The sequence below is a fragment of the Abrus precatorius genome, unplaced genomic scaffold, assembly GCF_003935025.1.
Source record: "Abrus precatorius isolate BTA unplaced genomic scaffold, Abrus_2018 Scaffold9, whole genome shotgun sequence".
NCBI classification, from domain to species: Eukaryota; Viridiplantae; Streptophyta; class Magnoliopsida; order Fabales; family Fabaceae; genus Abrus; species Abrus precatorius.
Genome location: NW_020874439.1, coordinates 31,526,370 through 31,553,608, shown reverse-complemented (window position 1 = coordinate 31,553,608; position 27,239 = coordinate 31,526,370). Strand labels below are relative to the sequence as shown.

Sequence of the window (27,239 nt, the reverse complement as noted above, 5' to 3'; positions counted from 1 at the left end):
ATTAAATGATAAAAAAAATATTTAAAAAAGTCTACAATTTCTATCCTCATAATATTGCAATTTTTACATTCCATCTCTTTTAGTAGTTATTTTTCACAACACTTTTTTTCTACAAAAACATGTCTAAAAGACAAAAAAAAAAAAAAAATAATAATAATCCTATTGGCGACTTTGACCTTCAAACTAGACAATATAAACTAGGGACTAAAAAGTATTAAAGAAATAAATAAAATAATTAAATTAAAATCTTACAAAATGTAAAAATGTAAAATATATTTATTTTTGAATTTTATTTGATAAAATATTTGGATGTAAAATTTGATAGTAGAACTTGCTTATCTTTTAAACACATTTTTAACTAAATAATTATGATTAATTATGTTAAATTAAAGTGTATTATATATTTTTTTTAATATAAATGACATGGAGATTATAAATGGAAAAACTTTTTATCCTTTAATTCATGTGTTCAGTAATAAAGTGTATTATGTTTAATATAAGTTATGAAAGTGAAAATATAATTAAAGTAATATTTAAGGAGATAAAATGCTTTTTTTTTTGTCCCAACCGTTTTTTTAATAAATCCGGTTATGTATAAATTTTTTTCTTAAGAAAAAAAAAAGGGAATTGTGCAAAACGAGTCGTTTTGTTTGTTCAGTTCTGTAACTTCTGTTACCCTAACGGATACACTTGTATGGCGCGTTGTTCCTGAACTTGTGGAGGCTGCACTGCACTGTGGTGAATATTTGTGATTTTTGTTATTATTATTTTCTTAATCTCGAATTTGATTTAATGTTCGTGCTTTGAATTTGATATATAAGATCCTCTTCAAAAAAGGTGTGATAATTATTGTTGCACGATGCACGCTATCTATTTCAATAAATTTTCCAAGTTGTAAAATGGTGACTGAGGCTTAGACTTTGTTGCATGTTGTTTGGTAATCCTAACAATGCACACACTATGTTTGATGGAAAGCTTGAATGGTTCTGTGTTGGACTGAGTCGCATAGCATCTAATTTGTTTGTGTTCATTTTGATTGTTTATTAATCATTGTTATTAAACATAACTCCTCTCACAGCATGGATTTCTGCTTTCTCTTATCATCCGAGTATGCTAGAATTTTGCTGCTAATAGTATATAGAAGTTCGAGTGAAACCATTTTGTTGCTAATAATTATGTAGAATGAGAGTAGAGAGCGTTAAACTCTAACCACTCATGGGAGAGGCGGTTGCTTCCTAAACCCTAAACCTCCAAGATTAAGTACGTGTCTGAAATACAAAAAAATCACCTTATGAAGTGGTTTGAAACCAGTTTTATAATTAGATTTTGGTTTAAAAAAAAAACTTTTAAGCCGGAAAAGTATATTGGTTTTAAATTCAAACCTTATAATTGGTTTATAAATGGATTTTGTTTTATGCCAAACCTATTTGTGCACATCCCCAATTCTTACTAGAGCTAGGCAACTAGCAACCAGTTTTTTCCTTTTCCATAGTATAATCCTTTTTTTTTTTTTGGGGGCAGATAACTGTTGCTGAAAAGTGTTAAATACAAGGAATTTCGCTGCCTAAAACCTTTAATTCTATGGAGACCGAAGTTGACTCAAAAGATAGCTCTCTCATTCTGCTCAAACAAGGAGCTGAAGCTGTAAGTGTAATCATTCCCTGGATTTGTAGAAGCAATTAACACCTGCGCTTTAAGTAAAGTTTCTATCTTGTTTTATTGGTATGCCCTGCCCACGTTGTAAGTGCAATCTCTCCATGGGTTTTTGGGAGCAATTGATTTCTTCTGTGTAAATTTTCAATCTTTTCTTGTTTACTTGTTCTACCCACCTTGTTGGATGATTCTCATCGATGGAATCGCATTGACTGTGCCTGGTTATCTTGTTTTGCAAATCTTTATGTCCTTTTTATGTTTCTTATTGTAGAGGGTTTTTGAGTCATCTTTTGTGGGAAGGAGGTCTGTTGTCAAGGAACGCTTCTCAAAGAAGTACAGGCATCCAACTTTGGATTCTAAATTGACAGTCAAGCGTTTAAATGCGGTCAGATTTAGAAATTTTTTATCTTTTTATTCCTGCTCAAGTGCTGTGTATTTAGCAGTGTGTTGTTGCATTTCTTCAATGCTTTGTTTCACCAATCGGTTTTGGAGCAGGAGGCCAGGTGCATGACCAAAGCAAGGCGACTTGGGGTTTATACTCCAGTGCTGTATGCTGTGGATCCTGTCTTGCACACTTTAACTTTTGAATATGTTGAGGGCCCTTCTGTCAAAGATGTTTTGCTTGAATTCGGGTCACATGGTGTTGATAAAGACCAGCTGAACAATATTGCATCCCAAATTGGTGATGCTATTGGAAAGTTACATGATGGTGGCCTTATTCATGGTGATTTAACGACATCAAACATGTTACTGAAGAATGATACCAATCAGTTGGTGAGTTCATTCATGTCCTCTTGGTTCATGCAATGTCCATTCAGGTTAAGCAATATGAGAGATATTATCAACATGTTTTTCAGAAGTAAAGTGTCTTTTGTGTAGGTTCTTATTGATTTTGGTTTGAGCTTCACATCAACTCTACCAGAAGATAAAGCTGTTGATTTGTATGTTCTGGAAAGAGCCCTTCTGTCAATGCATTCTTCATGTGGGAATGTGGTAAGCCAACTTTTCATTTGCCCCCTTAGTCCTAAACCATTATGCCATAGAATATTAAGGATGTGAAAACAGCCAACTTTTCCTTATATCACTAATGAACTTATCAATCACCCTTTTTCCTTTATACCAAAGAGGTCTGAGTTCACTTTCTAATGAGGGTGACTGAAGCCTTATTATTCTATGCGATACTTTCTGGTTAGACAAACAGAAGTTATGAACAAGTAATCAATTGACTGACATGTTTCAATATTGAATTTTGTCTGGACAGATGGATCAGATACTTGCTGCATACCGCAAGTCATCAAAGCAGTGGTCATCCACATTGAACAAGCTGGCGCAAGGTGCTACCTCCCTCTTGTGCATGTTTAAATTTAACACTTTTTCAAGAACTAGTATACTCACTTCCATACATTTTCACTACTTGTAGTGCGACAAAGAGGACGAAAGAGGACCATGGTTGGATGATTCTTTCTTGAATTTCTCTTCATTGTTGAAGTATAAGAAAGAGATGACAACTAATGAATGTATTAGTGTAATTTATTTTTGCCTTCTCTCTCTCTCTCTCTGCTTGCATATTTGTAATAGTCACATTTCTTCCAGTTTGAAAAAATGCAATTGACTTTTGAACTTTTGTTTGACATCTATTCCTACTCTGGGTGTAACACTGCAATTAACAACCAAAATTGTTTCGAAGTCATTTGACTTCTTATTTTGATAGGTCAAAGGCTGTGCTTGTTAGTTGTTATGAAATAGAAAAATAATCAATATGAAAGTGTACGGGGTGAATCATCAATAATCAATAATGATATGAAATAGATAAATACATTCAGGAGTCAAATGCAGCACTTCATTTATTTTTTTTCTGAAATTTACTCTAAGAACATCCAAAACCCTAAAAAATGCAAGAAACTCAATAGATGTCCAGTAGCCGAACTAATTTGGAGAAGAAAAGACTCAATGGCCACTATTTCAAGAAACATTCCAAAATTCAGGTAAAGAATATTAAGCCTAATAAAGGTGTGTTTGCAGTTCAGTTTGATCGATTTTAAGTTAAAATATTTTAATTTAATTGTTATAAAAACTTAAATTTTATTTAGATCAGTTTAAACAATATTGATTCAAATTAATTAAATCAATTTTTTTTTGTGATTTGAATTAAATCAATTATTTCAGCTTTTACCTTATTTTATTAAAAAACAAATTAGATTTCTTTAATTAGAATATAGAGTTTTAAACTAGTACAAAAATTCTATTAGTGGCTAGTTTTTCATTTAAAAATGAAATTTATTATATAAACATCAAATAAAAGTAAATGTGAAAAAACCATTTTAAAAATAAAAAGTATCATAAATCACAGCTTGGTTTAAATTATAAATTACTTAGCTGGGTGTGGTGGTGGTCTCATGGAATAGGCTCCATATCTCATGTATCTACTCAATTTAACCCTTTTAAAGTGAGTAAATATATTAAGTAAAAAAATAAGATTTATGTATATTAATTTAAAGTTAGTCAAGACTTGATATTTCTATCAAAATTAACAATATATATATATATATATATATATATATATATATATATATATATATATCTTTATTTTTTAATGAAATACACTCATTTTATTTTCTATTTCCGCGTAGAGCTTAAAACACTGATTGACAATGACAAGCACTTCCGATCCACTCCTTTGCACGCGAAGCATGTCTCCATTTATTTGTGATTTACCTTTTTGCAAATACCATTTTATGCTAATATTTTCTAACTCCTCGTCACAAATATGAATTTGGAAAGCATAATGCGAACAAAATTTATCGACGATACATAATTCAATTGGACGCTACAGCAAAATCATATTCAATTTATCCATTAACGATGATAAAAACAGGTGGTTTTTTTTTTAAGTGTGACGTATTGAAATTTTTTTTTATTAAAATAAAAATATTTTTTATTTTAAAATCATAAAATAAATTTAATACAATATGTCACATGGTTTGCTTGCATTAGAATTATTCATCAAGTAGCAATGAAGGAATGCTAATAATATATATATATTTAAAACATTTTTAATTATTGTTTAAAATTTATTGAAAATTATCTAAAAATATATAAAAAATATTAATTTAAGAGTAAAAAAAAAAATGAAACTAACATAACTTTTTGTGATGTTTAGTAAATTTTAGTCAAAAGCTTGTATTTTCAAAAAAGTGTGAGACTGAGAAGGTGTCTTGGTGGCATTCGTCAAAAGCAGTGATATGTATCTCAAAAAAGTAAACTATTATTGTTCCATAGTGCATCCAGCATGCATATTCTTGGTACACTATCATCCTTCTCCGAGAAACCCTTTGAGAATATGAATGCAAGTGTCAACTTACAAATTTCCCTAGGATTTCTGGGTGTGAAACCTGGACCAATAATTTTATTAGTGCGATCCAGGAATTATCTGCTCATAGTCATGTATCTTTGATCTCCACTCACAATGGTGCATGTGCCTTTAAAGTTCTCCACAACAGAAAACATATATTTACTTGCTTCTAGTGCTGTCCTTGAGCGTCCCCAGCATTCACTAAGCAGTTCTGACATTTATCCAACAAATATGTGTCTAGTTAACAATAGATATTGATGATGATAATGATTAAACCATTTGTTTTCGAGTTTCACGTAGGCTAAATTATGTATTTGTTTTACTCAAGTGAAAATGATACTTACAACCGCACGTAACCTTGCATTTTGTAGATCTTATTTTATAGGTAAGTTCCAAGTAATGTTAATTAGTTTTAACAAATCAAAATCTTACAAATTTGCATATTCGAAAGAGCACCAAAGTAAGTAAAATGATTGTAAGCTAGTACATTTTCAAATCTCGCTTCCCTCCTATTCTAGGTGCCACTTTCCCATTCCATGTGTTATTGTCAACTTGTTCAACCAATGCCACTTCTTAAGTTGGGATTGTGATGATTCCAATTGAACAATGGATGGATAAGACCAAAGGAGAGTAACGTGATCAGTTCTATATATAGATATGAAGCAGAAACAAATCCATCATCCATCTCATCTCACAAAATACATATTCTCATATTGCCAGTTTGCCACCTCTTTGTTATCAACACAATTTTAATTCCATGGCAAAACCTAAAGAAGCCCCTTTCCCTTGATATGAAGAATGTTGTGATCATTAAACCTTCCAAGCCTACTCCATCTAATATTCTTCCTCTATCCACCATTGACAGTGATCCTGTTCTCAACATTCTTTGTCAAACTATTTATGTTTACCAAGCAAATATTGATTCCTCTAAGGGCCAAGTAGATCCTGCATGTGTGATAAAAGAAGCCATTTCAAAGGCTTTGGTTTACTATTATCCTCTTGCTGGGAAGATAATAACATTTGATGATGGAAAACTTGGAATCAATTGCAATGCTGATGGAGTTCCATTCTTGGAGGCAAATGCTAATTGTGAACTCTCTTCTCTTCACTATCTTGAAGGGATTGATGTTCCAACAGCACACAAATTGGTGTTTGATAACCCTTCTCATGATGAAACTAGTCACCATCCCTTGGTTTTGAAGGTGACTAAGTTTCTTTGTGGGGGTTTCACTATTGGAATGGGCTTGTCACATGTTGTTTGTGATGGGTTTGGTGCCTCTCAAATTTTTAGAGCCTTGGTTGAACTTGCAAGTGGAAAAAGTGAGCCCTCAGTGAAACCTGTGTGGGAAAGGGAGAGACTAATGGGGACACTTCTTAAGGAACCACTCCAATTTCCCGTAGATGAGACTTCAATGGCAATTTCACCATTTTGGCCAACTAAGGAGATTTCACATGAATGCTTTAGCATAAATGGTAAGAGCATACAAAGACTCAAAATGAAACTGATGAAGGAGAGTGACAATGTGAAGGAAAGCTTCACAACTCTTGAAACACTTGGTGCCTATGTTTGGAGGTCAAAGGCTAAAGCTTTGGAATTGAACACTGATGGAAAAACTTTGTTGAGTTTAGCAGTAGGGGTGAGACATCTATTGGATCCACCTTTGCCTGAAGGGTATTATGGTAATGCTTTTGTTGGTGCAAATATGGTGCTAACAATGAAAGAACTTAATGAAAGGCCACTCTCAGAGGTAGTGAAGCTCATCAAGGAGAGCAAAAAGCTTTCTTTTAACAATGAATACATAAAGAACTCAATCAACATGTTGGAGACAATGAGAAAAACGAACATTAAGATTGAAGGAACAGGTGTGTCTATGGTATTAACTGATTGGAGGCAACTTGGTTTGTTGGAAGAAGTGGATTTTGGATGGAAGGCTTCAGTGAATATAGTTCCAGTGCCATGGAACATGTTTGGCTATGTGGACTTGTGTCTTTTCTTGCCTCCTAGTAACTTGGATCCCTCAATGAAGGGAGGAGTTAGGGTCTTTGTATCCCTCCCTAAAGCTTCTATGCCTAAGTTCAGGGAGGAGATGGAGGCCCTTAGGCTTATGAGATTTGATGAAGGTAGCACCTAATTAGGAGAACAAATTAGATTAAAAATATATCAAATTTGTTTCTTGTTTTTTGAATAAGACCTTTTCTATCTTTATCCTTGAACTTTTGTTCTTGGGCTAAGCTTATTATTCATTTCTTTTCAAAGTTAAATGAGCATGCTACTTGCAATATTTCTACATTTTTTTACCAAAAAGTTTTCTGTGTAATGGAAAGAGTGAACTGTTAAAATGATCCTCTAAAATTATGGTGATATTACTTTAGTACTTTACATGATTAGTTTTCACTGAATAAATCTCTGAAAAATATAAAATGTCACCACGTTCTTGGTGAGGAGTGGAATGACATCCCAAAAATAAATTCAGTAACTATGCTGTATCTTTAGAAACTAATTTAGGGACAATAATCTTTAGAAAAAATAATATAGACACAGCTTAATATTCAGATAACCAATTCAAAGCTTTACACTTCTATATAAACTGAAAATTGATCGTCACAGTTGCACTTAGATTCTATCCTTTTCATCACGTTCTATATTTGTTCTTTCATTTCTCGATTTTATAGCAACTAATAAAGAAAATAGTTAAAGACATGTTCAAATATATTTTTAATTTCTATAATTTTTTCTTGATTTTAGTTATTTTAAAAATTTAATATTTGGTCTTGATAATTTTCAAATATATTTTTAGTCTCTAATTTTTTTTAGTATATTTTAAAAGTTAAATTTGTGGTCCAAATACTTTTATTTTATTTAGGTTTCAAAATGACCAAATCAACTGTAGCAGAGTCAGTTGAGTTGATATATGAGTTTATTTAACTTTAATTACTATGATTAGTATAAAGTAACAATTGTATTTCATTTACAAGTTTGTGTCGACATTTTTATCAACGTCTTTTGCTTTTGAAATTGTTCAATGAAAGTTTTGTGCTTGTGTAATATTATTACAAATGATATTTGTCCATGCTTCAAATTTGAGTTTTGAAACCTATGTTTAGACAAAGTATAGAAACTTTTCAACCCTTATTTTCAATAATGATCGCAAATGAAAAAGATAATTGAAGCTCAAATTTGCAACTTAAATATTAAACTTTAACGTGGAGTCGCAAATTATAGTCATCCTAAATATCTTACAGTAACTTTCCAGAAACAAAAAAGAGCTAACCGCTCATTAAATCGATTTTGTTAAGCATTATTAAGAATTTAAAAGTAAAAACAAATTATTAAAAAGTACAACATTTTTTATTATTGATACATTTTATCATTATTTTTAATTAAAAATATTTATAAATTTCTTCATCAGTGCACTAAGGAAAATAATTAGCAAAACCATAATTTTGTTGAAGAGAGAAAAATAATAGTTAAAACAAAACTCAAGAAAATTATAACTGGTTCTGAAACTATAAGATGCAAGTTAATATAATATACATCGTAGTACAGTGCCTTTGAGAACAATTCTTAATGCTAATGAAACAAATTAAAATCGATCAAGAAAATTCCAATCAACCGGTACAGTATTCCTATACTGAATTGACCAAGAAAATAGGAAACAAACATTATTATCAGTGACAACCAGAATACATCACACACTGGTGAAAAATAATGCATCTGTTGTCTGTCACCGCATGAAAGGAACTAACCCCCTCATCTCGGTTCCATTTCCATTACAGAGGAAGTAAATTTTCTTCCAATTTTCTTCGGAGAATACTTCACGATTAATAAGCCTTTGCCTGTCAAAAATGAAAACATGACCACTTCAAGATTCTCAAACAGTCAAACACAGTTGCCAAGCTATGGAATCTGTTTTCTTCAAGTATCAACCAAAACAGGTAAAGGGTAATACTATTTCAAAAGATACGATGTAGATTATTGCTCCAACAATAACCAGTAGAAGCTAGATTTTCGTTAACATAATCAGAATAGAAGATTTGTAACCAAGACATGATTGACAATAACATTATTTTAGACTGAATATTTTAAGCTTAAATATGTTTTTAGTTCCTCAAATTATACCACAATGTGACTTTCGTCCCTACAAAATATTATTTTTTGTTTTAATCCCTATATTTTTAAAAATTGTTGTATCGTGGTCCTTCTCAATGTTCTCATAATCCAACTAGACAAAAAAGTGACATGTGGCATAAAAATTGACACATGATAATATCATTTAACAGTTACTGGGGACCAAAACCAAATATTTTAAACTGTAAAACCAAACCAAAAAAAAATGTAGAAAATAAAGATGCGATATATTTTGAGGGACCGAAAATATATTTAACTCGGTATGTTATTAACAAATGATGCCCTTTCTATCTACTGCTATTCAGTAAATATTGTTACCATGATGTAATAAGCTTTGTTATTAAGCTGGCTAACCTAAAAACCGTGTAAGCATACCTTAAATAGTAGTGACAAACAGTCTCGGCTTCCTCTAAAGTATATCGAGGAAACATAACACGGGCATCAACGGGAACATCTGGTAAGTCTTTTCGAAGCTTTCCTACTGCTGTTGAATGAGAAAAAGCCCCTACCATCATATCATCATGCATCATTGATCTAAAAGCCTTCACCTGCAATAGTGTGATGGAAACATCTAATCATTTGCACAAAAGCCTAAATGCCGACCCAAGTAATATTTAGGAAGACTAATACAAATGATAGAAATTAAAGCTCTCTTCCATCCCATTATTAATGGATGATCCACATTTCCAAAGAAAAAAACTTACAGCAACAAGATAGAACGCTCCAGAAGCAGAAATATGATCCATAATGCAATATAATGCCAACATTGTTCTAAAATAAAAAGAAGCAATGTACCAACCATTGTAAGTTCTCTAGCATGTATTGGCCGACAAGAACGAATTGTGACTGGCTCCTCGTACTCACTGAATGTAAACCAGTTATTATACTAGAGACAGACAACCGAAGCAAATAAGTAACATAGTCAAAACATAGCATTACAATTTTAAGAACAAATCATTTCAAACAACGAGCATCACTTTAACATCAAGGAATATATTTCTCACTTGATCAACTGCAATAAGAACAGGCATGTCTTTAACAAGTGATAACTCTTTCCTCAAACGAACTATCACTCCAACAGCTGCATGTGTTTGTTCAATGCCAGTCTTCACCAGCTCGTATAAACTTGTACCTTCAGGAATCGCCAAGGAATCAGCATCTTTCAACCATCCAACACCAGCACCCTCACCTAATGGGATTGGATCAAGTATTTGGCATGACAGTTGCTTTAGGTAGGACTCATTGTACTTCATAAAATCCTGCAAACAAATAACCCACACAGAAATAGCCAACCACTTGAGACATACTAATAAAGTAGTGATCAAGAAATGCATATTGTTTCATTATTTTCTCTTCTGCGTAACATTTTGTACGTTTAGCATATCCTATCCTAAGAGTTAAAGAAGTAAACACACAGCACAAGTAAAACTCAACAACAGTGAAATTCCCAGTCTTGCCTTGAGAACAATCTCAGCCTGCACAGGCGTGTCCCATAGACCTGTTTGTGGATGCTTATAGAAAAATCCTCCATGAGTCCATTCCTTGCCTTTAGGAACATAAAAAACCAACCAACCTTCTTCACGAGCCCATTGAACAAGCATTGCAAGCGCAATGCTCTTCCCACAGCTAACAGGCCCATCCAACACAACTTGCTTCCTAACTTTAACCCCTGAAACAAAAAATAAAATCACAATTGCACCACCAAAGACACAAAATAATAATAATAAGAATTCAAAAGGATGAACTATGAAGCATCTGGGGCAATAAAAAGCAGCACAAAAACCGCACCTTTACCGCTAGAGGACCACATTGGGGGATCAACCACACGCCTGAAGTTATCACGAAGGTCCAAAAAGCTCTGGCGAACGAGTAAAGCGTTGCGCATGGAGTCCTGGAACTCGTTCACCATACCCATTGGCAACCCCTCGGGCAAAACCGCTTTCAGGGCATCCTTCCTGCAAAACCAAAGCCATCCAGAAACACAAAATCCCAAAAAACAAAGTCAAATTCAAAGCGCACGCAAGGTGTTCGAAGAAGTGCCACAACGACAAACGAAGCACACAGAGTAACAGAAAGAGAGTACGTGAGATTGAAGTAGGTGCAGACGTCGTTGCGTGAGAGATGGGAAAGGGAAGCGGCGGAGGAGAATAAGGGGCGTCCATTGGGACCCACATTAAGAGAAGGGTCTTTGTCGTCGGCGGCGAGTCGCCGGAGACGGTCCTGTTCGTCGAAGAGTACATCGGCGGTGGCGGCGAACTTTTTTGGATCGGGTTTGAATGTGGGTTTTTGGGGCTTAGAAGAGTAACTGAGAGATGAGATTTTAGTGTAATTTTGATGCCATGTGTTATGGCTCGCTGCGGTTCTTCCAAGGGACCGCAACATCTCTGTTTTTGTATTTTTTATGAATGAATCACAGAAATGGGGAAGTGAGTGAGGTTTTTGTTTTTTGGGTTTTGGAGGAATACAAAACTGAAATGAAAAGGGAAATGGAGAATTGTTTGGGGGCATCATGGTAATTTCAGTGTCGTTCTAATTCTCACTCTTGGGCCAGAACTTTGTTGTTCTGTTATGTGATTACTTGGGCTTTATACGAGACTTTGTTTAGATAAGTGAAGTATATGAAGAAAAAAGCCTAATCCCATTCAAGGTTTATGTCAAAGGCTGAAAGAACTAGTAATGGAATTTATAAATGTCTTAATAATGATACAATCATAAGCTGTTAATGAACTGAACATGGAACACTTACTCTTATTTATAGCTGTTGATTTTATTCTGAAGTCATATCAAATAATAATTGAGAGTTAACACTTAGCATTGAAATTTAAACTTGAACACAAGTGGTTGGCACTCTTATTCTACTATCAAGCGTTTATTTTAAAATGAGTAATTAACTGACTATTTAAAATTCTTTCAACAAATATTAACCAATATTTTAAGGTTACTGGTTTTAACTGGTTAATGAATTAAAAGTAGAATTTTTATTTTAAAATATAATAAATACACCTTTTTTCTATTACTTTCATTGTAGTTCAACATTTTTTTAAAATTACTCTCAAATTTTTAACCATTGCCCAAAGGGCTATAGCAAGACTCAATTCTTTGTAGAGAAAAATATGTATACATGTATTTGAGTGTTCTCCATTACTTTATATTTAAATCATGCCAAAGTTTATGGCATGCAAATAAAATGTGAGAAGGTGTGTGAATTACGAAGACAGGTTATGAAATGAACCATACATTAACAATTGTGCAAATCTAACATTTGTATGTGTCGTATTTCTGCTATAAATTTTAGTTTAAAAAATAAAAAATACAAAAAGTAATTGCTAGTGAAAAGAAATAAAGCATAAGACCGCGTGCAAGTTGGAGAAAGACAGATCACAGATCCAAATTCCCACAAAAATAGTTCCTCATGTGTACCAAGCACACTTAGTTGTTATCTCTCTTCTAACTGCACTTTTACCGCAACTCTAACAAGTTATAGCTTTAATCTTGGCTAGACCTCTCTCCCATTTTGAATTTTGGTGTTAGTGTCACCTCATTTGTGCTTGAATCTGTGTCTCAAACCTCATACCAAGGTATCCTAATGTTGCTTGATTGGTTGGTCCTTATAGTTATTTGGGTTGTACACAGTATTTGTAATTCTAAATGTGAAGATCATACCATTGCATGAAATCTCTCAAGTGAACATATTTATCAAAATCGAATCAAACATGTTGCAACTTTTTTGCCATTGTCAATCATTTCGTCTTTGCTTTTGTAGATTTTTTTTAACTATAATATAGTGATTGTTGTTTGAGGAGATTAGTTTTGTCACTTTGCTGATTAGTGCCATAACTTGGAAGGTCCTACAATGGTGGGAATAACAGCACTAGTAGATCTATGGAAGAAAAATCAAAGTTTTAGCGCGACACGAACCTATCAATCTCCTTCCTTGTTTACTGCATCTGCCATCGTTGCCCCTTTTGCCGCTGTCACCTCTTTTGCCTCTAAGGACTTCTTTAGGTATGATCCTTCACCCGTTTTTCTCTTCATCATAATTTTACCTTGTCTAATTAATATTAACATTTTATTATGATCATTAATTTGTTTTACATGGATTTAATAAAAACTATTGTATTGAATTTGATCTAAATGGTAATTATTTATACACTTCTTTAATTATGTGCTAAGAACACATAATAAAAAATAAGTTTCCTTAACATCAGTCTTTTGGAGTTGAGTTTTAAGTATTTATAAATAGAATGTTTTTATAAGATTAATACATATATATTTATTGTATTAAAATTATAAAAATACAATAAATATTTTTTTTAATAAAATTTTACTATTATTAGTTGTTTTTTAGGATTGATGTTAACATTTTTCTAAAAAATTTATAAATAATGTTTTTATTAAAATATAATATTTAATAATATCAATACATTAAATTATATAATTTTTTAACAAAAAATATTATATAAGTTATTATTTTATATACATTTACAACAATTTTAAAAAAATTGATAGTTAAAATTTTGATTTTTCTCTAGACTCATCCATTCAATTTTTCGTTTTCATTACTAAAAAGAGCCGTGATATTGCAACTATAATATTGTTGATGTTGTAGTGAATGAAGCCGAAGGGGGAAAGGGCTCATAGTTTTTATGTATCTTATGACCTTGCAATTTAAATGGTGCATCTTAGAAACATTATTTTAAGAATTCTACAAAATATACATTAGTTGTCTAAAATATAAGCTGAAAAAATGTTGATATTGTTCCTCATTGGAACTATGCAGTTTTCCTCTCTTTTTTCTCCCCTAAATGTTTTACATCATTGGTCAACATTGATTTTATATTGACAACTTGAGTTTCAGGACACCAATTGCTTATTGTGATGCTGGAGCGACAATTTCTGAACATTACATTCCTAGTGCAGCAAGTGTACCTGGAAAATATTTCTACCATGATTCTCTAAAATATAATTCCAAGCACTACGACATTGCATTTAAACCATTCTTTTCAGCTTTTGATTTGAAGTCGTTTTCAATCATTACATTAAGGTCATTCTTAATGTTCTATTTGCCTCTTTTGGAGCCACATGCTAAGATGGAACAAGATGATGATGAATTTCCGCAACACAAACAAGGTGATCTTTGTTGCAAATTAAGTGTTCCCTTCAGAAAGTCAATATTGCAAATCATCCGTGAGGTGAGCCTTGTTTTACGTATTTTATATTATTGGTTCTAAAAAGTCATGGCATGCAATATTAATTATAATGTGACCTACCATTAGTGTAATTTGTTATTATTTGTTGTTAGAAACTTAGAATCATTAGGTGATGAGATGCTATATGTAGCTTTGCATCATCGAAAACCTTCCTAGACTATCAAATTAAACTTAAAAGAAAAGGGTCATATATATGAATGTCCACCTTTGTATTTCTTTTTAATCTTCAATATTAATGCAGCCAAAACGCCAAAGATGATAGTTTAATCATTCAATTCGAATCAATTGCGATGATGCCATAATTGGTTTTCTCCACATCGATTATTTATATTTTCGATTATATATTAATGATCCATTAATTATGATATTGGTACTCAAAATTTTCTGTTAAGAAATTACAAAAAATGCCAAAAGTAACAAAAATAAATCTGTCCTATAATTAATTTCTACTTTAGTGTGTGAAGTCTTGTATTATTGTTCTTTATAGTTTAACAATTTTTTAAGGTATGCTAATAAGTTGATTTATTTCGACTTTATTATAGGTCGCTGTGGTGACAACTACACGCATTTTAGAAAGATTGGTTGTCCGTTATGTTTCTAGAAAAAGGGCATGGAGACTACTTAAAGGTGCAGCTTTTTTTTTTTTTTCAAATCATTTCTAAATTTAAAATTATTGAGATTGGGTGACCAAGAATAAGCATAATAAAGGCAAATATTATGATGGTTTGATATCATTTTTTGAAAAATCTTATACATATTAAACTTATGCAATTTCTTGAACAGATGTTCCTGAATCAGCTGCTCGCAAGGCTGGAAGGAAAATGCCAAGTTTAGTTTACTTCTATTCAGTGAGCAGAGCAACATTTAGAGGTGAAAGCAATCAATCAATTATGCGTTTATTATAATGTTAATTGTGCTATTAACTAATTAAGTTATCTTGTGCTAATATTTGTGTGCAGGGCACTTGATAGGGTTTTCAGCATCATGGCTTGTTCAAGTAGGCATAAGATTATTTCAGTTCTTTAATCCTATGTCAAAGAATAATGATGGTATTAGCAAAGCTGAGAGAATGAGGATTCTTAGGCATAAGGTTTTCATAGCCACAGTTAGGTGCAATGCATCTCTAATTTTTGCCTCTGTTGGGGCAGCAATTGGGGCTACCCTTTTCCGTCCTTCAATTGGCCAGTGGGTTGGTAAGAACATATATATATATGAAATTATGAATTGCATATATACATTGTCATGTTACCACTAAAATAGTACTATATTATTAATTATTGACTAAAACTTATTACAAATTATAAAAATATGAGAAAGAATCACCAAGTTTTAATAAATTTTAAATAATAATAATCCATGTGTTAAAGAGAGTATATTGTTAGTATTTGTAATTAATGACTTAATTTGCTTTGGTTGAACCTTTAGTATTGCTTATTTTGCAGGTGGCGTTGTTGGAGATTTGGTTGGTCCGGTTATTGTAGCAGTTTGTGCTGAGAAAGTTTTCTGCTTGAAGCTTTAGTGTTGTTGTTCATTGTTGTCTTCTTGTTTCAAATAAGAGTGGTGTATTATGAAAATTTGTAGTATTTTTGTGCCATTTCTAATTGAAACTCTTCCATATATAGAGTTGCTAGACCTTGTGGATGCACAAGGTACTCTTGCATTCATGAAAATCAGAGCATAGTATTGTTTCAAATAATTTTCAATAAATAATCCTTAAGTTATTATACCTCCTCTTATCTTTTTTATAAGAAATAAAATAAAACATTTTTTTATTATAAAAAACAAATGATAGATTCAACATACATTAATTGATAAAAATTTTTATATTTTATTTTATTAGTATTATTAAATATACAAATTATTAATTACACCCTTTTAAATATATAAAATATAACATAATTAATTACTTTCTTTGGTCCAAATAATTTAGTCTTTTATTTTTTATAAAAATATTTTCATGAATTATTAATTTTCTACCTTAATGTTTTCAAAATGCTGCTAACGTATTGGAAAAAGATCGCCATCAAATAAATATTCCAACAATAATAATGATATGGGTTTATCAAAGTCATCTGATAAATAATGAGATTATATTAATATTGCATAACTTTTCTTCATACACTTATACATAGTTTCTTCCTCACACCACTCTCTAATCACTAATTAAATTAAAACGCATCCATCAAGATTCAAATAGAAAGCACAAGATCGGGTAACGAGCCTTGAACCCGAACCTGAGGTGTGCTTCGCCAAACCCGAGCCTGATCCCCATCCTCGGAAACACGAAGCACCACAGTGAGTAAGGTGTTGAAGTACTCACGCAGCTGAGCAATAATCCCGTGCTTGAGCCTCCACACGTGCACCCAATACTCCCCCACTCCTTCCCACCCTTCAACTATCACACGGTCACCAATGGCCCTCATTCTTCGAGGCCTAAACTTGAAAGCCCTAGGCGTTGACTCTCCGGTCAACGTTTTCATCATGTGGTGGCGATGAGGAGGTCCATGATACCACCATTCCAACTCTAAACCTACCAATTTTGCAACCTTCTCTGTGTTACCATCACGTAATGCCTTGTACACCATTTTTACCGTCTTCCGGTTGTGGTTTTCGTGTTCCACCGCCGTCATCTCGCCGGAACTTGTCTTCATGGTAGAAGAACGGCTGTAGCTCGTGCTATATATACACACTGATGCTTACTTGGTAAGGTAGAAGAAAATTAGAAAAGGAGGAAGCTTTTTTTTTTTTTAAATTAATATAACTATATAATGATTTATTATAATAATTAATTAATTAATTAATATATTATCTTAGGTTAATTTATCAATTTTTATTTTAAATTTTAAAAACTATTAAATTAGAGTATATTTATTTAAAATATAAAGTTCTTTTTTCTTTTCTTCTCTTCAAAACCTCCTTAAATAATTCTTTATGCTTTATAAGAGTTTAGGCTTATGCTTTGGAGCATTTGAAAGAATATTTTTTGAATAACTAGTTGTTTTTTGAAATAATTTATGATTTTTATAATTTTTTAAATTTACTTTAATAAATTTTTTGGTATGCTTTATTAAAATATTTTTAAAAATTTATTTCAAAAAATTTTGATCAAATTTATGGCATAAGAACTCATATATAAAAAATATTAAATAACACTCTAAATTAATTTATAATTATTTTAAAAAATAAATTATTTAAATGATTTTTTATATAATTTATCAAAAATTTAATTTATTTTATTAAATTTATGACATAAATTTTAATATAATAAACATGAATTAAATAAATGTTTGATTAAGTATCTAGATGTTCTGGCAAGAGTGGGACTTGGCGACATTTCAACTGTTGTGGTAATTTTATTTAAAGTTTGTATAAGTATATATTATAAATGTGATTAATTTAAAATATTTTTTAAAATTTAAAGTGAAGAATTATAATTATTAATTTAAAATTACATCAATTGTTTAATTATTAACAGTAGTAACCCACTTTAAAATTAAAACTGTCAATTTCCATTCTAATAAAGATTCCGGGTGGGGATACCATGTATTAAATAATGAAGTTGTTAAAATGATGCAAATGCGAGCATATAAAGGAATCACTAGGAGTTGAAGAATGTAGTAAAGACAGAGAAAGTGATTCTAGCACAGAAAAAGACAAAGCTAGTTAGCATATTTTGTTATATGATTTTAATCATTTATTTCTATTCAAAGTAATTATTCAATGAAACGTGCATAAATTTATTAACTTAAAAATATAAAATACATTTACTATTTTTATTCGATAAATAGCACAATTATAAGAAGAAAATATTTAAAATTATTCAAAACAATGGGTTTTGATTTTGAAACTCATTTTAGAATTTAGCTAGCATTGGAAACGCTTTTGAAATTTTATTAATTTCAATAAAATGTGAAATGTAATTATATCTTAAGCAATAAAATATTCAACCTTTTGCATTATTCAATTATTTTTATTTATTTTTAGCGATCCAGGCAACTTTTGCTTTAAGTAAAAGAAAATAGGTAGCATTCGCACTGGAGTCAGAATGGGCTTGTGGGCTTCGTCTCTTCGACACTGGGTCCGCATCTTCAGTTGGACCCTGTTTGGGCCCGACCAAAGTCTAGTATATTATACTTGTGCTAACATTTTTCCTCTTATATTTTCTCGTTTCTTTCTTGCGGAATCATGGGTGTGTAAATAATTTGGCTTTTTTTATGCCGGAAAAAAATAAAAAAATATACCAAAATATGATACTTTGAGAAAAATTATAAAAATATTGAAATGAAAAAAGTGATACTGAAAATTTTGTTAGTATTTTAAAAAAGCTATTATTTAAAAAAATTGCTTTTTTTATTTTTTATTTTTCATGACCTTTCTTTCTTTTATCGGCACTGACATTAAAAATTGTATATTAACGATTTTTAAATTTCATAATTCTATAAGTTTTTTAAAAATACCATATTTTGGTATATATAATTTTTAAATTATATATATATAAAAACCAAATAATTTGGCACAAGACTTGAATAAGATAATATTTCAGATTTACAATAGAGTCGGTATAGAAGTACTTTGAAAATGCATTTTCTAATTTTGAAGGTGGTAGATTAATTAAGAAATGTAGATAATTAATAAAAAATGCTCATAAATAGGAAAATGAATATTGACGGAGGAAAAAAGTCATAAATTAATGAGTAAACTTTTATACATGTGATTATAGCTTTAATAAAAGAGTAACTTTTGTCTAATTAGCTAACTACTTTTTACTATTATCAAAGTCAATTATTATTTTTCTTATATTACAACAAGTCCAAAAATGACAGTCATAATTTAAAATAAATAAACTATTATAAATGAGTAATCTCATTTTGTCATAATCTTGTAAACTATCATCATCGTCAAATTAAATTAATTAGTAAGTCATTATTTATAGTTTTAATATCAAGTCCTTAATATTATAGTTCTTAACAAATTCCACATGATTTAAAAATAATGTAATCAAATCATTAAATCTTATACAGATGAATAAAATCATTAGTTAATTAAAATATTATAAAAAAGTGTTCTGCTGTTTTGTTCATGTGGGAACACCTTTTGGATCTTTACATCTTTATCCTAAAAATTTCCAGGAAGAAGATTCTTCCAATTTTCATGTCACATTTGACTTTTTCCTCTTCTTCCAGAAACTTGATGGCGGTCAAAAGAGGACTCCTTCCAATTTCCAGAATATGAATTTTATATGAACAACTCTCAGAAAAACTTGAAATTAGGCATATCTAACTGCACCCCTTTTCAATTTTTTCATAAGTAAATCTATTTTAGATTATTGGATTTGTTTAATCATTGTCTCCTAAGTATATCATTTTAAGTCTCCTAAGATTCTTACTTGCAGTATCCAATATGTAATTTGAGTTTAGTTATATTTCATGGATCCAGAACTTGAGATCAGAACGAACTAATCATTATTAACTTATTACTATTATAGCTAACTTTTCAAGTGTATTAATATGATATTTCATGGTGCTTCATTACATGGATGTGGGTAGAAAAGGACTTGAGAAATTTCAAAGTTTCAGAAAGCAAAAGCTTGGAATCTTAGGGAGAAAAAGGGGTGAAGCAAGGTTTTTTCTGAATGTAATTGTCCAACCATATGGCTTTATTAAGGGTTGGGTTGTAACCTTGTGAGTGGGTGCTCGCCCTCTTCTAGAACAATGTTGCACGTCACAAGTCATGTATCATCTTTTCGATTAGACGCCAAAGAAGCTAACCCATAAGTTAATTATTTTTTTAAAATAATCAAATATTAGAATTATTTTTTTATATAATATTTTTTATTATAAACTTATAAATAATTAAAATTACTTAAAAATAGATAAAAATTAAATTTATAAATATTAAATACTTAATATGAATTATTATTATGTAAATTTAATCTTTATGAAAATATAAACAATTATTAATTTCAATGTACTAGAGATTAAATTATGTCTCTCTCTCTCTCTATATATATATATATGTTATATTTAATTATGTTCATTTATCAATTCTATAAAGACATGATTATGTCAATTATATACAATTATATATAAAAAAGGATTAATTTTTATAAAATATTTTTAAAAGTTACAAAAAAATTAAGATATGCAAATGGTAATAAAATGATAGTTAATTATAAATTATCAAATGCAAATATTTACAAAGATAAAATATATTTTATAATATCTTTTATAATAATGAAAAATATGAGTCAAATAAATTCAGAAACACATTTCTAACATTATTATACCCTTTTTATATTAATAATATAGGTTTAACTATGTAAATAGTACCAAACAAAATAATCTTTTCAATTCCTAAAAACACTTAGAATGAGAGAACTTAATGTATTATAAGAGGTTATTAAAGAAGTATGAGTGTCACTTTGCAAATATTTGACAATATCTAAAATTTATATCAAATTTTAAAAATATTTTTATTTTTGTTGATCTTTTAATAAATTTTTTATTTAGATAAACAATATATAATCTATTTTAATATTTTATATAAAGATTTGCAATTAATTACTAGCCTAGAGTATCTCTTTCCTACTCTGACACTTTATTAACATGAAATCCTAAATAATTTAAAAGTAATGTTTATGATCTTATTATACTTTTATTTAAGAATTATTATTAGATTTATTGTTTGTAAAATTTTATTTATTTTTCATTCATCATAATTGGTTTTGCTTTTGTTGGTATGTAAGAAATTTTTTACCAAACTCTTATGCTAAGAAGAGACAATTTTATGAGTTAGTTTTAGTAGACACAATTTATTAAATTAATTCATCAACAAAATTCAAAAATAAAAAAGCCAACTTTTTAAAAAATAAAAATTTTGAATATTTTAATAATACAAGATTGAAAGTAACCTTTACAACAAAAAATATATATATATAATAAAGTATTAACCTTAATAATATAATTATTTTGATTAGTATGGAACAACATGCTATACATGACACCATTTGTTCACTCATGATTCATTTCGTTCAACAAAAGAATTTAGTTGAAGTGGTTTATGAAATTTAGACTTAAAAACACTATTTTTCCCTACAAAAGTGACAAAAATTTTAATACTTTGTCTCCAAAACTAATGTGGGGAAGAATATAAGTTAATTTCTTGTGTAATTATAAAAAGAAAATAACGTAGATATCTACGTGAAAATAAGTTTAACTTAACCTTAATATCAAAAAATAAGATCAACACTCTTAAAAGAAAATATTACCAATTCAACAAAATTATCCAAGACTTACTTTAAATTTTTCCTAACAAAAAAATAATAAAATTAGAGTTCACCAAACCTAGAAGATTATTTCCACAACGGATATGATTGTTTTGACATTTTCCCTTCACTACATTAAGGGAAAAGAGGACAAAAATTATGGGCAACATTTACTAACAATAAGATGTCCAACAAAAGAAAAGCAGAACAAAACTTAAAGAAAGAATTACACAGCAATTAAAACTGATGACAAGACCCAAAGACAAAATCATTCATCAGTAAAAGAGTTTTAATAATTCACAAGGCATACGACAATAGTTACAACAATTATTGTAATCTCTACCTTTTGAGCTTTTGAGTTATAAATAGCTTTCTCAACTCATAGAAGAGACATTGCAAAATAAAACCCTTTCCAAGCTAAGTCCTCTATTGTAATAATAACCTTGAAAGCCAACCCAAAACCTCTTAAGTTCTTATTCCTTCTGAAACAAAATATTGTATCAATATTATTATCAATATTTTCAAGAAACATAAAATGTTCACAAAATTTTGTAAGTAATTTCTATAAAGTTTTAATAATTTTTAATACGAGATCTTATTTCAGTTTTTTTTTTTATCTGTTTTAAACTCAGTTTTTATTTTTCTCTTTTCTTCTTCATTTTTCTTGTCATTTTTATTACTATGTCTTCTCCCTCAGAATTGATTCGTGTATCTGAAATTATAATTAAGAAATATTAAATTAAAGATAAAATTTGCATAATTTTTTTTAACAAATTTTAACCAACAATAATGTTAGAGTGTATTAGTAAAAAATTTTAAATAAAAAATAATTAATTTTTAATGTAAATAATATAACTTTAAACAACTGATTAAAAAGTAAATAATAATATAATAACTGAAACATAAATTACATAACAACCAATGTCAGCATATACTGTAGAAATATGATATAATAAATAAACACCACCAACATAACACTAAATCCTAAAGTTTTGGAGGATGCAATTAGTGCTAGATTGGCTTTGGCATGAGGGAAATGGACTGCAAAGGGATGACATAACTGTTGAAAGGCATAGCATCGGGAAAATGCAACTTCATAAAAACAAATACAACAAATAACTTAGCAAAATAAATATATCTCTTCTCAGTCTGTATCAGCCGCCACCAGTCAAACCCACAACTTTGACCCAAATAAAAAACTTCATTATTCATGTTTGTATAATAATAATAATAATATACATTTTCTTGGATACCTTCCCAGAAATCTCTTCTAGTGATCCTTTGTTCCAATACGTAACCATCTTCATCTCCTCCTTATTCTTCTCTCTTCCTTTAACGTTATTAAGCCAACCCCTTCATATTTTTGTTCTCTCTTAGACAACTCTGTAGCATTTTTACCTCAAACTTCTACATTCATGACCACTTCTTTCTCTGACCTGCTTTCATCTTCCACCGACCACAACCTGGGAGGCTCCGAAAGGCCTCACGTGTTGTCGGATAGAACAGGTTCTGGTGTCCCAAAATTCAAGTCTTCAACCCCTCCATCGCTCCCTCTCTCTTCTCCTCCTAATTCTCATCATTCTCTTCCTCCTGTTTCTCCTTCTTTCTTTAATATCCCTCCTGGGTTAAGCCTTGCTGAACTTCTTGACTCTCCGGTTCTCCTCAACTCGTCTAACGTATGTCTCACTTCGTTCCAATCCTTTTCTCACTCTATTATTAACCATGTTTGTTTAATTCAAACATGATATTCAAGTTTCATTTTTTTTTTAATTAGAATACGTAAATTTACCTTGGACTTCAGTTGACTTTGTTATTTCTTCTTCTTTAGCTATGAATTTCAGAGGATTCTTCAATCTTCATTGGTTTGGTTAATATGTTCAACCAGTGAGCTATTTTTAACATGCTTTTTTTACCTTCTTTTTTTTTTGTGTTTACCCATTTTTGATAAAAGATATTTTTGAAATTTTGATTTTTAAAATCTTAATTGAATAAGGCTTTGTTGTTATTATTGTACCTCATTTTTGTACTCTTGCGTCTTGTGATTCATGTTGCATCATCTGATAAAGTTCATGGTAATTAATGGGTATCTGCTTCTTCCTGGTGTTTTTGTCTAATCAGGTTTTGCCATCTCCGACGACTGGAGCATTTGCTGGTCAAAGCTTCAATTGGAAGATCAGTTCTGGAGAAAGCCACCAAAATGTCAAAGAAGAAGACAAAAGCTTCTCAAGTTTCTCTTTCCAAACACAAGCACAACCTCCTGTTCCATCTTCAACTAGCACATCTCAAACAGTGCGTCACCAATTTCAATGCATAGGCTTATGCGAAATTCTATTCTTTTTTTTTTCTCTTGTTGGTTTAAAGAACTGGTTCAATTCTCTGACATCTTTCAACTTTTCTTTTCTTCTGTGTGTATATCAACAGGGTTGGAGTTTTCAGGAAACAACTAAACATGATAGTTTTTCTTCAGGAATGAGTATGAGTACGGTGAAAACTGAAAACTCTTCTATGCAGAGTTTCATCCCTGAGAATAACCACAAGAGTGGTTTTCAATCAGATTATAACAGTTACCATCCACAGGCTCAGACCTTGAATAGAAAATCAGATGATGGGTACAACTGGAGGAAATATGGGCAAAAACAAGTGAAAGGAAGTGAAAATCCAAGAAGCTACTACAAATGCACATACCCCAATTGCCCAACAAAGAAAAAGGTTGAAAGATCTTTGGATGGCCAAATCACTGAGATAGTTTACAAAGGTACTCATAACCATCCTAAGCCTCAGGCTACAAGGAGAAACTCATTGTCTACCTCATCACTTGCAATCCCTCATTCAAATCATGTCAGCACTGAAATACCAAATACCAATCATGGCAATGGACATATGGATTCAGTTGCCACCCCAGAAAACTCATCAATATCAGTGGGAGATGACGATTTTGATCATAGTAAATCAGGAGGAGATGAGTTTGATGATGATGAACCTGATGCCAAAAGATGGTGACCTTTTACTTCTTTATGTGATTCACTTTCTTAACACGTTATGTTATAACAAATCAATTGCATGCTTCATTTTAATTAATTTTTTAATCAATATTATTCAGGAAAATAGAAGGTGAAAATGAGGGTATATCAGCAGCAGGAAGTAGAACAGTGAAAGAACCCAGAGTTGTAGTTCAAACAACAAGTGACATTGATATTCTAGATGATGGGTATAGATGGAGGAAATATGGGCAGAAAGTTGTAAAGGGAAATCCAAATCCAAGGTAAACTCCACTCTTTCTCTAGCTTGTCCTACAAATCACTGTTTAACTTTTAGAAAGTTATACTTTAAGCTCTATTAAGAATAACATTGAGAATCCCATCAGAGTTTTAACTCTAATGCTAGTAACAGTATACAATCATTGCACTCCTTGACTATTCAAATGTGCTATACACATATCATAAATGCATGACGTTTGCTATCTCAATATCTAACTGTGTATCCTTTTAGGTAAGTTAGCAATAGTTGCCCATTGATGGATTTCTACAGTGTGCTTATACCTGTTGCTTTACTTTTGCATTGCCTAAACTCTTAATTTCTTTGGTCAAATTTGGCAACCCTCGTTTCTCCCATGTGTGCATGGGAATCAAGTCTTCTTTACCATGTAATGTCTAAAGTCTAAACAGTAGTTAAAAATTATATCTTATGTTCTATATAATTATTCAAAGAATGTTTAGCAACATATTTTTTATTATTAGAAGTTTTTTAAACATTAAAAAATTATTGATAGGACTAGTTAAATTAGAAACAAAACATATATAATTCATGATTTTTAGTAATTTGTCAATAATAAGAAAAATATATTACTAGTATTTTTTTAATTAATTTTAGACTTAAACATGTTTTTATTTCCTATATTTTTTTTGTAAAATTTTTATTTTATTCTTTTAGTTTTTTTAGTCTTCAATTTTTGTAATTCAATACTTTCAGTACCTAATATCGACATAAATAACTGAATACATGAGTTAAAATTGATGATTAAAATTAAAATCCCACAAAAATATATAACTTAAAAGTACATTTAAGTTTTTTATTTCCTTATATATAAATTAAAATACTACTAAGAATTATCCTCAATAGTTAAAAAAAAAAAAAAAACATTTTGCTAAACAGTATTCCCAGATTGTCTTGTCTTACATTGTGTTCAATTTGTGACTGGTAGGAGTTACTACAAGTGTACATACCCAGGATGTCCAGTGAGGAAGCATGTAGAGAGAGCCTCACATGACTTAAGGGCAGTGATCACAACCTATGAGGGAAAGCACAACCATGATGTGCCAGCAGCACGTGGAAGTGGCAACAATTCTATCAATAGACCAATGCCAAACAACACCATTAGTGCACCCCCTTCTATATACACTAACAATTCCATCAACAATTCTCTTCAGAATCTTAGAGCATCAGCACCAGAAGGGCAATCTCCCTTCAACCCTCAGATGCTGCAAAGCTCAAGAAGCTTTGGATTCCAAGGGTTTGGAAATCCAATGGAGTCTTACATGAATCAGCTATCTGACAATGTTTTTACTTCTAGAGCCAAGGAGGAGCCTGGAGATGATTCATTTCTTGAATCTTTGCTATGCTAAAGAATTATTATTTTTCGCATAGTTTTGGGTATATGGTTGGAATTTTTTGAAGGGGTTGGTTCAGAATTTTACTTGACCAATAAGATCTGGTTCATTCCATTTATTGTATTTCTTTATATATATATATATATATATATATATATGTATGTATGTATGTATATTGTATATTTTCAAACCCACAGGATTTGTATACTGTATATTTAATCATTGTTGTATGCTCCATGTTTATAAATTTTTTTTATCATGATTTTGAGAATCTCCTAACTTCAGTTGAGAGTTAGACATGGAACTTATAAAATTTGTTGAATAAAATATAGAATTTTAACTTTAAATTTTAAACTCAAATGAAGTTTTAATATTTTTAGTTTAATCTGATTAAGTCCTACATAAGTTTGAGTATATATATTATTACAAACTCAAATTAAATTTAAATTCTTTTTGCCTTCTCTCCGTAAAGCTAAGCTTACAATTTAGGGATTTGAACAAGTCAAATAGTCCATTTTATTAGCTCTATACAGAGAGAGTTTCCTTTGCAAAACCCTTTTCTTTCCCTCTATTTTCCCAACTGATTAAGAGCAAAAATTGGAAACTTTTCTCAAGAAATGTGCTGTCTTAAAACTGTTTGTACCATAAATGCATTATATATTATAGTATGGCATAATTTATTACATTCATTTAATATTAATATGGAGGACCCAGTGCTTCTTTGGTCACTGCAAAAAATATCTTGAGGAGGATTGGAGATGCAGATGTCAACGGTTTTATATTTGATTGGGTGCATACTCCATTCAAAGATGGGGAGCTGAAAATTAATTGTTTTCTTTTTAAACAAGGAAAATGTTTTATGCATAGTTTGAAGATGATTTATTTAGTTGCCTCTTATATAAATTATTTTATTGTGTTTTTAGATGAATTTTTATTAATGTCAACCTTAAGAGCTGAGAATAAGTTGTTAATAATAATAAAATTTTATTAAAAAGAGAAATATTTATTATATTTTTATAATTTT

At 30.4% G+C, this 27,239-nt stretch overlaps 6 protein-coding genes across 8 annotated transcripts; 4 read left to right on the top strand and 2 right to left on the bottom strand.

The window, feature by feature from the left end:
* Positions 1-624: 624 nt before the first annotated feature.
* Positions 625-3,340, top strand: LOC113849912 (EKC/KEOPS complex subunit bud32). 3 transcript variants are annotated; one of them, XM_027480161.1, is made up of 7 exons: positions 625-738; positions 1,522-1,644; positions 1,925-2,038; positions 2,149-2,427; positions 2,533-2,646; positions 2,915-2,987; positions 3,074-3,340. In XM_027480161.1, exons 2-7 carry the CDS (start codon positions 1,582-1,584, stop codon positions 3,109-3,111), a joined length of 681 nt encoding a protein of 226 aa, XP_027335962.1. In that variant the 5' UTR covers positions 625-738; positions 1,522-1,581; the 3' UTR covers positions 3,112-3,340. The 3 variants fall into 3 exon arrangements, with proteins under 3 accessions (XP_027335962.1, XP_027335961.1, XP_027335963.1); XM_027480160.1 differs by having other exon boundaries at positions 2,915-3,277; XM_027480162.1 differs by lacking the exon at positions 1,522-1,644 and having other exon boundaries at positions 630-738; positions 3,074-3,265.
* A 223-nt stretch (positions 3,341-3,563) lies between these two features.
* On the top strand, positions 3,564-7,137 carry LOC113851217 (spermidine coumaroyl-CoA acyltransferase-like). Its single transcript, XM_027481689.1, has 2 exons — positions 3,564-3,663; positions 5,726-7,137. Exons 1-2 carry the CDS (start codon positions 3,564-3,566, stop codon positions 7,135-7,137), a joined length of 1,512 nt encoding a protein of 503 aa, XP_027337490.1.
* A 1,420-nt stretch (positions 7,138-8,557) lies between these two features.
* LOC113850241 (28S ribosomal protein S29, mitochondrial) lies at positions 8,558-11,591 on the bottom strand. Its single transcript, XM_027480695.1, has 7 exons — positions 11,218-11,591; positions 10,923-11,089; positions 10,592-10,803; positions 10,139-10,393; positions 9,934-10,020; positions 9,510-9,682; positions 8,558-8,842 (listed from the first exon to the last, which is right to left on the bottom strand). The coding sequence occupies exons 1-7, from the start codon at positions 11,514-11,516 to the stop codon at positions 8,731-8,733; spliced, it is 1,305 nt and encodes a 434-aa protein (XP_027336496.1). The 5' UTR covers positions 11,517-11,591; the 3' UTR covers positions 8,558-8,730.
* Positions 11,592-12,987: 1,396 nt separating this feature from the next.
* Positions 12,988-15,863, top strand: LOC113851216. Its single transcript, XM_027481688.1, has 6 exons — positions 12,988-13,139; positions 13,993-14,326; positions 14,887-14,971; positions 15,128-15,214; positions 15,304-15,537; positions 15,787-15,863. The coding sequence occupies exons 1-6, from the start codon at positions 12,988-12,990 to the stop codon at positions 15,861-15,863; spliced, it is 969 nt and encodes a 322-aa protein (XP_027337489.1).
* Positions 15,864-16,533: 670 nt separating this feature from the next.
* Positions 16,534-16,974, bottom strand: LOC113851215 (wound-induced protein 1-like). Its single transcript, XM_027481687.1, has one exon. It carries the CDS (start codon positions 16,972-16,974, stop codon positions 16,534-16,536), a length of 441 nt encoding a protein of 146 aa, XP_027337488.1.
* A 5,908-nt stretch (positions 16,975-22,882) lies between these two features.
* On the top strand, positions 22,883-26,414 carry LOC113848955 (WRKY transcription factor WRKY24-like). Its single transcript, XM_027478408.1, has 6 exons — positions 22,883-23,284; positions 23,727-23,897; positions 24,030-24,604; positions 24,709-24,870; positions 25,810-26,345; positions 26,389-26,414. The coding sequence occupies exons 1-5, from the start codon at positions 23,024-23,026 to the stop codon at positions 26,228-26,230; spliced, it is 1,590 nt and encodes a 529-aa protein (XP_027334209.1). The 5' UTR covers positions 22,883-23,023; the 3' UTR covers positions 26,231-26,345; positions 26,389-26,414.
* Positions 26,415-27,239: the final 825 nt, after the last annotated feature.